The following is a 13,915-nucleotide window of genomic DNA, read 5'->3' on the forward strand; positions in this document are numbered from 1 at the left end:
CTAATTAAAGTTCAATTTGAATGAGGCACAACGTGTATCGTCCCGTGAACGCGCCCCGGTTGTAGCGCGGAACGTCACAAGAGGGAACAACGCGATTCCTAATGGCCTCCAACAACTGTCCACACAGATAGGGTGTTTTGCAGATGTAATTGTGCAAACACATTCAATGAGCACAAAGAGGACGGTAGCAGACGATGGAAACGATAGGAAGCGGTTTCTACAAAGACATGGTATTAGCACTGTGCTCTAAACGTAGGAATGTAACTTAAAGCTCACCAACTGTTATGGGAACCGGAAGAAAACATATAACATGAACAATCCCAGAAATCACTGTGACACAGTCACACACCTCACACAATAAAGCATGAGACCACAATATATCATTATGACGTCATACACAATGCTTACCAAAAAAACACAATGCTTGCAGAAAAATCACTAACAAACTTACGGGGGGGATTAATACGCTTCACGACCCGAGGTACATGAAAGCAACACATTGAATCCACTTCATTTTAACTTGGGAGTATTACGGCATTTTAGATCAATAAAAATAGTCATCGTGTATCTCTAAAGTTTAACTGTGACGTGCTAGCAGGGTTGCTAAACGTTACTTACGTTCAAAATTTCACCTTATTTTCATGGACGACGTCTTTTAATATTTGATTGTTCTTATTTGGAAAAAATCCGTATTTTTAACAGTTTGCGTTTTTGGTCCTTTCAATTTTTTATTTTACCCTAGGGTTCTCGTCACCATGTGACTAAGTATACTTATGTGAAGCATAAATATTAGCCCATAAGTAATTTTTACCGATGCATGGGTATCGAGTTTGGACACGAAGGTACAGTGGTCTTTTGTAGCAAACTGTATTTACCGAGTCAGATAACAAACGTTGGTCCCATGTTTGATTCCATGAACTTAACTGGGCACTTGAAGCACATAGATGCACGAAACACTCTCTTATTACCACTTTACCACTCACAAAGCCTAAACCAGTAATTCTCAGCTCCGTGACATTGATTCATTTAACACTAAATGACCACGAAGCTTTAGTTCTTTAAACGTCAAAGTTATCTTTTTTGCTGTTTATTGATGGGTGTCACCAGTAAGGGCCGGCACTTGTTCCCGCCCCAGATAAACCGAGCGCCTGGAACTGTTGGAGAAGCGATAAAACTGTTTCTGTTGTCTAAACATATCCTTGCGTGTTTGTAACTAACCGACTAGGAACATCATGAATATTTAGATTGCATTTTATTCATTCACTTTTCCATTACACACTAAATAGTTGGCGGGCCGGACAGTGACCCGCGGGCCGTATGTTGCACGCCCCTGGTCTAGGGGTACAAGAAGCACTTTTCTAGGCTATTTTTTTAACGTATTTTTGTTTTACATAGTTAGAAAACCAAAATGCGTGCAAAAATAACTAAAAGAATGTCGGATACGATTGCCTTTTAAATGGAGGTCGTTCCACATCTCTACAAGTCTAATGAACAATTTTTCTTATTATTATGGTTGTAAGACCTTTTCAAGATTAAACCATTTGCACTTCTAGCTGTTTCAAAACTGTACTTGACACATTAAAATTGTAAAATACATTACGCACACCAACATGTTTAAAAGATATACGTTGACAAATTAGGAAAAAGTTCCGTTTTTTTTTAATTCCAACAAAATTGTTTCCCAATATCGCGAAAAAATTGCTGGTTGAACGGGCGATAAAATGCTCGCAGTTTGTTCATAGTTTCCACTTGGCATTTTTGCTTTCCGTTGCGGGTACGACCTTTTCCACCTCCTCGACACTTTAACGTATTTACACTTTCTGCACTACTTTTATTCACTTTGTTCTCTAGATGTTGCATGGTAAATTTTCAGTAACAAAAGAATCCGGTGTCTGGATGACGAACAAAATCCTCTCGTAACAAGACTTTTGGCATTCCAATAAAATCCTGCAGTTCCTCGATTATTGGTCCGGGATCTTTGATAAACCGGTTACCATCTACAACTTTTAAACTCGAACTGTTGAAGAAACTTTGCCATTGTTTGATATGAGCTGAGTATATTCCATTAGAGCAGGGGTCACCAAACTACGGCCCGCGAGGTCATTTCATCCGGCCCGCGACCATATTTTTTGGTTTGTCAAATCGCATTGATAACTTTGTAACATTTAAAAATTAATCTACTTCTTACGAAAGTTTTCCTGTCGCGATATGTAGAATTGATATTACCTTGCTTTATGGGATTACAACGCCCAGGATTGACCCAAAGCCAGTTTGTTACGTCACAAACAAGACTACAAGTGCTAATTGTGCGCAAACAATTGCTTTCTTGGGTCACTTGTGACGTAATATACAAGCATTGCTTGTAAGATGAGACTAACTATACAATTTAATAGTCGCATCACCAGATTTTTAATGGGATTATAGAAAGACCATATCCCGGCGCCCCTATTAAAATCGCCTTGCGGGCTAAGTTCGGAAAGACGGCGCTAAGGGCATGTAAACTATCCGGCCCGCGCGAATTATTATTAAACTTATCCGGCCCGCAGTAAAAAAAGTTTGGTGACCCCTGCATTAGAGAGTAGAGTTGATGCAAGGCTTGTGTGAACTAAGTTGACAGATTTTTCTCGTAAGTCCGAATGTAGAAGGGATATTTTTTGCCACTCAGTTATGTTGTGTTGCAGTTTAGGAAGATATTCATCAACATACTGTTCGAATGTTTCGTATTTGCTGATCATTCGATCATCGTAGAGCTCGTATCTGATTCGCTGTAAACAAAGCGGTTAAGGGTTAAATATTTTCGTGCACAGCTTAGGTCTTGTCTCCAGATGCACGGATGATACCTGATAAGCCGAAATAGTATTTATTACACGTACTTTACATATTTGCAGTATTTTTATACTTTTTTATTGGTGTATATTTTCAAATTAGTTTAGGAAAACTTTATACACGGACTTAAAAAGTAGCTGAGCGAAAAATGTCCAAAAGCTTCTTGAACAAAATAGACTTTCTGCTTTAAATTCTGTCATATTGAAAACCAAACCAACAGCCAATTATTTTGATAAATTAATACTACTAATCGTATACTAGCAAATGTGTGTAGACACGCTTGTTTTACGTCCGTTTATTGCGAGACACAAAATAGAATGAAGCGTGCACACAATCCAACATCGCAAGTACTGTCGCGAGTCGCGTGTCGCGTGTGATAACAATACCAGCGTTCAAGTCATACACGATAACGCAAAGGTAAATTAATAACACGACCAGAGCGCGTCACTGTTGGATGGCGAGATGCGATATGAGGTGAAACAGGTACAACACGATTCGTAAATTCTCGCGACGTAAAACTTTGGTTCAATATGGGCGGGTTTTAAACGGTCAATTGATACCAGAGGTGTACGGAGTCAAAATTTTTAGACTCCGACTCCAATCTGACTCCGTAAAAATTAACTCCGACTCCAGTCCTGCTCCTGATGAAAGACCTAAAATCAGACTCCGACTCCTGATAATACTCCGGTGACACAAATGATTCCTGTTCCTACTTTTTAAGTTAATATTACTAATAAGACCTGAAAATAAATGATTATTTAAACTGAAAGAAGGAATAAAACTAGTTGCAAAGGTAATTGAAGGTAAAAATCACTGTGGTAGTATCCAAGCAAAACAAAACAGTTATGACAAAAAACTTGTTTTTTTCTTTTAAGTTATTAATAACAAAGACCTGAAAACAAATAAACATTGAAACTAAAAGCAACTGAACAGAAACAAGGAATAACACTCTTTGTAAAATGTTTTGCAATTGAAAGTAGAAAAACCCATCCAGTATTGAGAAAAATAAAACATTCCTGACAAAAATCCTGGTTCAGTGTAAATGGTAAGTAAACCTTGGCAGTGGCAATGACAAGACAGTGCATTCACAGCTTTGTAAGACATTCATAGAAAAAAAACATGCATAAAGAGGATAATAAAAAAACTCCCTGGGGTAGCGTTTTCATTTACGATACTGTTTTACAGACATATTAAACTACTTTAGGCACTTATTTTTCACTGCATAGGTCTTTTCCAGCACTATTTAAAACTATTACTGAGTCTACTCAGGATAAAAGTTAATTTGATCTTTTTTTGCATATAGTGTTTCCACAAAAACTAAAAGAACAGTCACTTGATGCACGAGATAAGCCATGTTTTCAATACATATATATATATACACTGACACTCCAAACTGCAGTCAAAACAATTGCGTGAAAGCAAAATGCGATAGCAAGGTTAAAGGTCAAATACATATATCCTATGAGGGCAAACAAAAACATTAAAAAAATAAGCAGAAGCTTAGTTATTTGTTTTAGCAAGACTTTGATGAAAGTAAAATAGAATCCGGCTCCGGCTCCTGCTCCGGCTAATTTAAAATAACGTAAACTCCGGCTCCGGATAGACTCCGGAAAATTTTGGAAAACTCCGGCTCCGGACACTCCGGTACTCCGGTTCGTGTACACCTTCAAGACAAAAGTATTTAGCATGCTTTTGAATAACTTTAAATGGACCGTCATAGGGACATTGTAAGGGTGTCCGGTGAGCATCGTTTCGAACAAAAACAAAACTGCAATTGCGTAATACAGGGGTCCGCAAATACTTTTTGGCGCGACCCTAAAAAAATTGCTCTAAATTCTCGCGACCCAAGCATTTTGTTAGCATGTAGGTTTGTGATAAATACTATTGTCAGTTGCCATTTTCACATAAAACAGTAGGTAAACGAACGTATTTATTCTAATAAATAAGAACTGTGGGCTTTGCGTTGAGAACACAGCAAATCAATTCGAGGTTTAATTTGAGAGACGACAAGCCGAAGATCGTCTTCTTCTTCTAGTCTTGATCTGTATTTGCTTTAAATATAAGATAGTGCAGAAAACGCATGTCTGTTTGCACAGGTGCGCTTAGCTTATTGCATTGTTACATAAGACTGTGTGACAGTTACGTAGTCATATAGTCATATATAACAATGCAATAATAATCAAAAGATTGAAAAAAGCCCAAGTTGATTAATACTGTAGATGCGATACTTATATTCATGAGAAATTTAAAATATTTCGCGACCCAGCCCGGAAGGTCTCTATATAACCCGTATTTGTAGATTTTTAATTGAAGTGATTTGACGAGTGTGTAATTTTTAGGAACAAAATGCCGTTGACAAACGACAGACAGATTGCAATGGAAAAGACACCAATATATTTCGCTTTTCCACCAGTAAACATTCCGTACAGAATCAAAACATCTATTCCTGATGTAAAGCTTATTCTAATCGTCTGTGATCCAACTCCGAGAGCGTTTTCGGATTATGTGCATGAGGTTAGTTTTGTAAAAACTACCTGGCAAAAATCCACGAATCAAGCTCCATGCTGATAAATATTGCAATTAGGTGCAATTTCCGTTTTAGGACGACGTATAGAGGTTGCACATGTAGCGTATCTTTAAATTACTCGCGACTCGCGACAGTACTTGCGATGTTGGATTGTGTGCACGCTTCATTCTATTTTGTGTCTCGCAATAAACGGACGTAAAACAAGCGTGCCTACAAATGGTGACCCCGACGTGAGCTATAGAGTTGTTTTTGCTGGATTTGTAGGCTAGCTATAAATCAACTCACAGTCATGACAGAAAGCAATGTGGCAGCGGTTGCAGTAAAAATTTCACCCTTTTGGCTGCAAGATCCAGAGTTATGGTTTTTGCAAGTGGAAGCACAATTCACCGTCAGAGGTGTAACTCAGTCACTGACAAAGTTTAATCATATCGTTTCTGCTGTCACTCCTAAAATTGCCACTGTGGCCAGACACATTATTAAGTATCCATCTAGTGAAGAACCCTACGAACAACTAAAGAATGCGTTGTTGCGAAGAGTATATATGTCACAGCACCAAAGGCTTCAAAAATTTCTTCGGTCTGATGAGCTAGGGGACCGAAAACCCTCACAAATGCTACGGGACATGTTTCGTTGATCGGGTGATAACAAAGCCACGTAGTTCCAAGCATTTGATTTGAAAAGTCGCATAGTTTTTCACCACTTTTTCTACACAAAAACCACATTTAGTTAACAATACAAAAAGTGATCAGTGTGTTTGACTTACGAAAAACCCCTTGTGCTCCATCGATTTGCATCAGCGAGCTGGAACAATCACCGCAATGCGTTTTGTTTGTGCCCCTTTCACTCAAGGCTTCGAACAGTTAAAACGTTTATGGCGGAATCACTGTGCATTTTGCAATTGTTTAGGTGTAAAGAAAAGTCATTTTAGACTTAGAGTAACTAAAATCACATTGAAAACTTGTAAAGGTGCAGTTTTTTTGTAGCCTTGAATGTATGCTGGCGTCGACGCGTCGACAAAACTTGAGTTTTTTTTTAGTTTTTGAGTTTGTAGTTTCCAGAATTTGAGACATTGATGAAAAATACTTTCACACTCTGGGTGGTTTGTTACACGTAAGAACCAAGGCAAGTGCTCGGTTTATATCGTCAAGTTTCGTGGGACATTCACCAGTCACACAAACATCCGGTTTCAAACAAGCATGCCACGTCATTTGAATTTGGATTAAAATCCAAAAAAATATTCTATTTACTGCCAATGACGTCGAAAGAGTATATCTTTAGAACCATTTTACATGTTTGCTCGCGTTGTATGGCAAGTAAGTTAGCAAAAGTAAGTTAGCAAAAGTGGCAGAAAAACTGTCAAAAATAACAAACACAATTTGAAGATGCCAGTGATGATTGAGTCTCCTCATTATGGATTTTCTTCCCGAAAGGGTTGATTGGAGTTTTACCATCAGCTTTGCGTGAAATCAGATACAAATTTTACACTGATAAATATAATCGTGTAGATGCGTAATGACTGATATAAAAGAAAAAATGTTCAAAAGATTGAAATAAATTTGATGGTGCCAGTCGCCAGAAAGAAGTCTCAGTTCACATTTATTTATTTTATTAGTTTGCCTGTATAACCCATAAAAGTTCTCCATTAGCACCTCTCTGTAATGTAGAAGGTATTCCGATCAATTTTAAATATAATTTAATTAGAAGATTGCAAAAGTTTAGGAGGTTAATTACAAACTTCATCCAATCTGAACATTGTTGACTATATATATATATATATATATATATATGTTGCAAGCTTGAATAACTGAGGCACGCCAAGAGAAAACTAACAGTGTGAATCACCCAACCATGATGCTGTTTGCAAAACAAGATAGGTTCAGTTGTGGTCCACGGTCGTTACGTGTATTTTTTTATCTCAAAACTTTTACCATCGGCGTAATTTGCAAACATAATTTAAAATTCTACATTTTGGACATATTGCCGCGTTGATTTTTTAAAATGACTTGCAATTTTAATTGATGTCCCAATACAACATACACAAAAAAGCAAAAATCGCGGCTACAATGGTTTGTGTTTGTAAACTTAATGTATATATATATTTGTGCAAAAGGGATAAATTATTATCAAACTATATTTTTGATGTTGGATGATAAAGCCTTAATTTTTATTTTGACACCCATGAATAAACAACGCTATGTTTTGTAAATAATTAGCCCTGCTACTGTCCTTTTAAGCTCTCAAGCCACCTAAAATACGTTTAATCTCTCGATGACTTGGGGGAATAGCAGAGATAATTACCAGTAATGTTGGCGTGATGTGATTTACTGTTCGTGAGGATTGCCATGAAGGTAGAACTACTAACACAGAAAATTGCTGAGTCACCAAGTTGCAACATGCTGTCAGCAAACTTTAAATGCACAATAGAAAATCTTTTTTTGACAGTAAAGCTAGCTAAACGGATAAGAATTATCGACTTTCAGAAGGAAAAAAATCGTACATTGAAAAATTAACATTAAGACTGTTTTACAGCTAGGCCTACTATAATTGCAACGTATAACATTATTTTATTGCAGAAGTGTATGGTAAATTACAAATAAAATTTAATTTCAATTTATGGCCATTACAATTTTGTTTGTACCAGAGTTGCAAGCGGGCCCGAAATCTGAGCCCGAACCCGGCCCGAACCCGGCCCGAACCCGGCCCGAACCCGGCCCGAACCCGGCCCGAACCCGGCCCGAACCCGAAAGTATGAGCCCGAAGCCCGGCCCGAACCCGAAACGTTTTTGCAAAGCCCGTTTAGGCCCGAAATTTTGATTGACAGGCCTACCCACGAAATCCTTGCAACAAAGGATGAGAAAGAAAAAAGAGAAAGACAACAAACACAATGAACAATAGTAGACAATGGGGTAAACACTACGTTTTGGGGCGTGGGCATTAGGTCAAAGCCAGAGAATTGTTACTTAGCTGAGTGATTTTATTTTAAAAAACAATGGCGGACACGGAACGTAAAGTCAGGCCCGTTTTAAGCCCGTTTTCTCACAAATACCTAAGCCCGAACCCGGCCCGAACCCGGCCCGAACCCGGCCCGAACCCGGCCCGAACCCGGCCCGAACCCGGCCCGAACCCGGCCCGAACCCGGCCCGAACCCGGCCCGAACCCGGCCCGAACCCGAACCCGAACCCGAACCCGAACCCGGCCCGAAAAGCCCGGCCCGACTTGCAACTCTGGTTTGTACAAAGTTAATCGTTTCGTTAACCTACTAGTAATTTTTTTGCCAAACGAGAGTAAACCGGTTGTTGCTTACGTTTTGCATAAACCTGCATAAATTATAAACGCACAGGAAATGCCATCAAGCGGATAGGATTTAATATATTCAACAGTTATAAATAACTGCTATTGTGTAACAAATAGAGGCTCATTAAAAGATAAAACCTTGGTAGAAACCAAAAAAACAGATCATTTGACGTCATAATATAATGCTGCATTTATCGTCTTATCTAATTAAACAAGATTAGTTTTTCGTAAGGATCGTATACGTAACAAATAGCCGGAGGGCTTTACACAATTTTACAGCAAGGCAGCAGAGCACTGGCACGACTGTGCTGCTTGTTGGTTCCTAAATGTGATTGATAAGGTTTGTATATCTTGTTTGCTAGAAAAGTAGTGACTTGAAATAGTTTGTAGCAGCGTCCACAGAATCAGCCACAAAGGTGTTGAAAAGCAAAGCCAAATGCACTAGTTTAAGTTGTTTCAATAATGGTAGCTTTGTTGTTCTTGTTTTCCGTTTATAGCCCATAATTGTACATCTTGCGCCAAATCTATATTGTAGGCAAATACATGTTTTCCTATCATAGTTACTTGCTGGGAAAGTTTGTGCCGATCAACTTGTTAACGCAACGCCGCAGGCGCTTAAACCGCAATTTCGTTTTGTTGTTGTCAAGGCCTGCCGGCTGTGTCCTAAGCGTGTCCCGATTCTGAACTAAATACCAAACATCAAACCTAGCTGGTAATGACTTCCAGCAAAAAAGGACAATACGATAGGCTTCTGTGCCTCTCCTACGAAATTGCCTAAATGACTAACTAAAATTGCATGGTTGATTGACTCTTTTATTGTCGTTTTACTGTTACTAAGACAAACACTGTATGAAAGATGGCGATAATAGATTCAGGTTGTACTTGTTATAAATAGCATTGCTTTTGTTTGTTAGTTTTTACACTTAGGTTGTTACTATAAAGACTGTTACCAATGCAATAATAACCAAAATGAGATATGTCAATCCGTCGACCATACAAAATGGTACTGTTTGTTATATTGAACGTTGCGTTGTTGTGGGTCGTCAAAAAATGGCACTCTGAAGAGCAAAAACTGGAAGGTGAGTCTTTCTGCTAAAATTCGCAGACTTGTTCTTTATTATTGCCAACTGTACAAAGGTATTCATAGTATTGCACTGGACTTCGAGGAGAGACTACGCGCACGAGATACCTCCCTGAAGGAGATTGAAGACTATAACGCAAAACATGTACAGGTATCTCCAAAGTTAATATTATTTAGAGTTTAAACGGTAATTTGGTATTTAACAAACTCCTTTGAAATATAAGTGCGCGCGTTTTTTCAACAACCACACATATAAAACCAGGGGTGATGCAACCCTTGATTAAAGGTTGTGTGGCCCGCAGAGACGCTTGGATTTCAAATGTACTGACAAAAGAGTCCAACTATTATATATTTTTAAGACAATTAATGCGCCCGATGCTATTTTTCTGCGACCAGGCAATGTGTGGCTAGAATCAAATGCGAATTTTACCTCTAGTTCCACGTCGTGTTACACACAGGTGCGGCTCGCGATCTAATCATGGTAATTGTATTTTACCCCACACTAACAAATGTTGCACACCCCTGTATTAAACTATCACAGAATTTGCAACATCGCCTGCCTAAAGTGATAGGAATTGGGATTAAAAAGTGTGGAACAGGCGGAGTTATCAGATTTCTTGATCATCATCCGTTGGTTCGACTACCACCGAAAAATGAGGTCTTCTTTTTTACAGGAAAAAATAAAATTGACCTAAATGTTTACAGGTTTGCCATTTTGTGATTATATCCAACGCCTCAAAAAAACTACAATTATCAAAATAAACTACAAATATTAACTACAGAAAAAAGATGCCGCTAACAAACGAGCGACAAGTTGCAATGGAAAAAACACCTGTTTATTTCGCCTTTTCTCCTGAAAACAACCCTGAAAGAATTAAATCATCTATTCTGGATGTGAAACTTATTTTGATCGTATGTGACCCAACGACGAGAGCGTTTTCCGAATATGTACACGAGGTATGGTTTGAACTCAATGTAATCTTTGTGAAACCGGTCAAGAGCACGCGATTTTTGTGTAAGTAGACCTTTCACAAGAGGGCTGTGGACCGGATAATTTGGCTTACCAGGCCGCAGGTTGCCGGCCCTGTTTTACGGTAACATGCGCTTGACAACACGATTGTTGGATAGGGAGATCTAAAATTTAAGGTTGTTATGTTCCAGTTTTATAATAAGTCAAATCACTAGTGCAGAGTTTTCCCACCTGGTTTGGTGTATATGCACGCTAAAAATAAAAAAGTGTTTAAAGAAATTGATCTGCGACTTCATGGTGGTGAATAAGATTGCCTTTGGTGACAAAAGAAAAGCTCTGCACTTTGTGGCACTCAATTTACGTCCAACCATAGTAAGTACACTATGGTGCAACAAGCAAACTATGCAGCAATACATGTGTTTCACGCGGGTCAATAGTTTTCAGTATGTTTACCGTGTCTAACTCCAAGCAATGTTTTACAGCGTGCAAGATACAAACTATATCATGGTCCGATGATGGCCAAGTACAACACATTTGAGAGCTTTGTTGACGAAAATCTACCGCAATTTCAAAGCAAAATCGAAGAATGGCTAAATTCATCTCAAAGTCATTCAGATTTGCGGGAAAAAATTATAAACATGGCACGCACTGACTTTAAAGCAACTATATTGTCAAACGGAATATATTCAGCCCATATTCAACGGTGGCGAAATTGCTTCAATGAAACTACCCTGAAAATTATTGACGGGAACAGATTTTTGGACGATCCCGGTTCGATTATCGAAGAATTGCAGGACTTTATTGGAATTCCAAAAGTTCTGTTGCGTGAAGATTTTGTTCGACACCCTGTAACAAAATTCTTTTGCTACCGCCGATTTACAGAGCAAAATTTTAAAAACAATGTAACTGAACAAAACAACGACAAAGAATTGATTAAAAAACTTCAATGTTTGCCAAAGTTAAAAGGCCGCACTCGGAATGGAAAGCAAAATGCTAAGGATCAGACGTTGGAAAAACTCCGGGCGTTTTATCATCCATTTAATCAACAGTTTTTCAAAGACATAAAAGAAAGTTTTAATTGGTCACAGCCCCGTCATACGTAAAATGCATGCAAATGTATAAATACCTGATATATGTATTCCGATATTTAGGGAGTCGGAACCTTTGCCACGCGTGCCAAGATTGGTACACAAGGTATTATACGCCAGGTGATTTCGTAGTTTGTATTAAACAACTTTTTGATATAATTTGAACTATGACGATATTTGTTTTAAGTTTTTTATTGTTTTAGTCCTTATTGCTCCCGTAAAAAAACCTCCTATTCGTAAGGATCTTCTCGCTTTCTGTTTATTGTTCAAATCCAAATTTATACCACAAAAATTTTTGGCACTCGAATTCAGTGTCATTTTGACTATACAAGAAAGTTGACATGCGACATTCAAACGGTTGAAGACCCTGTCCTGTTGGATAAAAAATATTTGGTGGCGAAAAAATCTTATTTAGTTTTCAAGTTTTTACAAACCATTGTGATTTGTTCATTCTACATTTTACATTACGGAGTTCGGTTTGCTTTAGGGTTAAAAGACAGCTTAAAATTACATAAAATTAGGTAGGGCATTCACAGTTTTCTCAATAAAATAAAACAAATAAGATTTATTTCACTTACTTAAGCGTACAAACACCAGAACCCGCAAACCGGTTTAGAAAGTTTGTAATCAATTAATTTCGGCGCAAGCTCCTACACTCTTGTGAAATTAAAACAGGAAATGTATTGCAGTTTGATTTATAGGGCAGCACTGAAAAGTATGTTAGGGGCGCACTTTTCTCGGAGGTCATCGAGTAACAAGAAAACGCTTCCATGCGATGTTCCTATGCCTTAGCGTCGTACAGCAGACCAGATTTTAAGCGGGTTCGGATCAGCAAGAATCCAAAATACCAGCTCAAAACCCGACCCGAACCCGATTTTTAATAGCCCAAACTAGGCCCAACAGCATGAGACCGTGTGTCAAGTCATTTTTGAATCAACCACTTTTAATTTTAAACTTAAGCGCTTAATTCAACTTTTTTAAAAACATAACTTAAACTCGACCCGAAAGATTTAGCTTAAAGTTATCAGAAGCAGGTCCCGTTATGTACAAGTTACGTAGAATATTTTCCATGGTTTATTCACATGTTTTAGTCACGTTTGCATATGCACTTATTGTGATCACTGTTGGTTATATACTTCACCAAATGTTTTGTTCAAATTTATTTCTCACCATCGTGCCGTTTTGCTCTATCGGATATGCCAGAAGGACATTGGTAAAACCTATTAGTCATTCTAATTTGTCAATAGCCCTCGACCCCCCAAAAGCAGTGGTATCTCTATTTTCAAAACAAGCAGTTGTACTAGTACTGGTCACCTTGCTGGTGATTACAAACTTACAGTTTTCAGTACGCGTTGGACAGACCATCACACGATCTGGAGTTCATTCCAATTGGACAGCTTCAACTGCAGCGGTCACGTGCTTTTAATCCATCGTTTTGACACTTTGGTTTAGCTAAGCATTAAGTAATGGAAAATTTTAACTGTGCAAGCTGTTCCATGTTTTTTACTGTTCCATGTGTTCTAAAACTTATGATTCATGAACTATTGAAAGGTCATATTTAGTGTCGTTGTTCCCGCACTGTTACATGTTCCCGGTTTCCTGCTATGTTTTAACAGCTGACCATAAGTTGGGCTGTTGCGCAAACCGGGTAATTCGAAATAGCTGTGCAATCCATTGTAGTGCTGCATATATTTGCAAGCGTTTAACTTAAAACAAACTAACTGATGTGAGATAAAAAATATTTGGCGGCGAAAAAGTCTTATTTAGTTTTCAAGTTTTTACAAACCATTGTGATTTGTTCATTCTACATTTTACATTACGGAGTTCGGTTTGCTTTAAGGTTAAAAGACAGCTTAAAATTACATAAAATTAGGTAGGGCATTCACAGTTTTCTCAATAAAATAAAACAAATAAGATTTATTTCACTTACTTAAGCGTACAAACACCAGAACCCGCAAACCGGTTTAGAAAGTTTGTAATCAATTAATTTCGGCGCAAGCTCCTACACTCTTGTGAAATTAAAACAGGAAATGTTTTGCAGTTTGATTTATAGGGCAGCACTGAAAAGTATGTTAGGGGCGCACTTTTCTCGGAGGTCATCGAGTAACAAGAAAACGCTTCCATGCGAT

The 13,915-nt window shown here is 38.1% G+C and overlaps 1 protein-coding gene and 1 pseudogene across 2 annotated transcripts; one reads left to right on the top strand and one right to left on the bottom strand.

The window, feature by feature from the left end:
• Positions 1-1,659: 1,659 nt before the first annotated feature.
• On the bottom strand, positions 1,660-4,180 carry LOC145213131 (heparan sulfate glucosamine 3-O-sulfotransferase 4-like; annotated as a pseudogene).
• Positions 4,181-9,536: 5,356 nt separating this feature from the next.
• On the top strand, positions 9,537-12,093 carry LOC145214131 (heparan sulfate glucosamine 3-O-sulfotransferase 5-like). 2 transcript variants are annotated; one of them, XM_080082597.1, is made up of 6 exons: positions 9,537-9,726; positions 9,785-9,879; positions 10,088-10,186; positions 10,270-10,433; positions 10,511-10,685; positions 11,181-12,093. In XM_080082597.1, the coding sequence occupies exons 1-6, from the start codon at positions 9,624-9,626 to the stop codon at positions 11,799-11,801; spliced, it is 1,257 nt and encodes a 418-aa protein (XP_079938723.1). In that variant the 5' UTR covers positions 9,537-9,623; the 3' UTR covers positions 11,802-12,093. The 2 variants fall into 2 exon arrangements, with proteins under 2 accessions (XP_079938723.1, XP_079938724.1); XM_080082598.1 differs by lacking the exon at positions 10,088-10,186 and having other exon boundaries at positions 9,538-9,726.
• The last annotated feature ends 1,822 nt before the right edge of the window (positions 12,094-13,915 follow it).

Source organism: Phallusia mammillata, chromosome 2 (genome assembly GCF_965637545.1).
Source record: "Phallusia mammillata chromosome 2, kaPhaMamm4.hap1.1, whole genome shotgun sequence".
Taxonomy (NCBI): Eukaryota; Metazoa; Chordata; class Ascidiacea; order Phlebobranchia; family Ascidiidae; genus Phallusia; species Phallusia mammillata.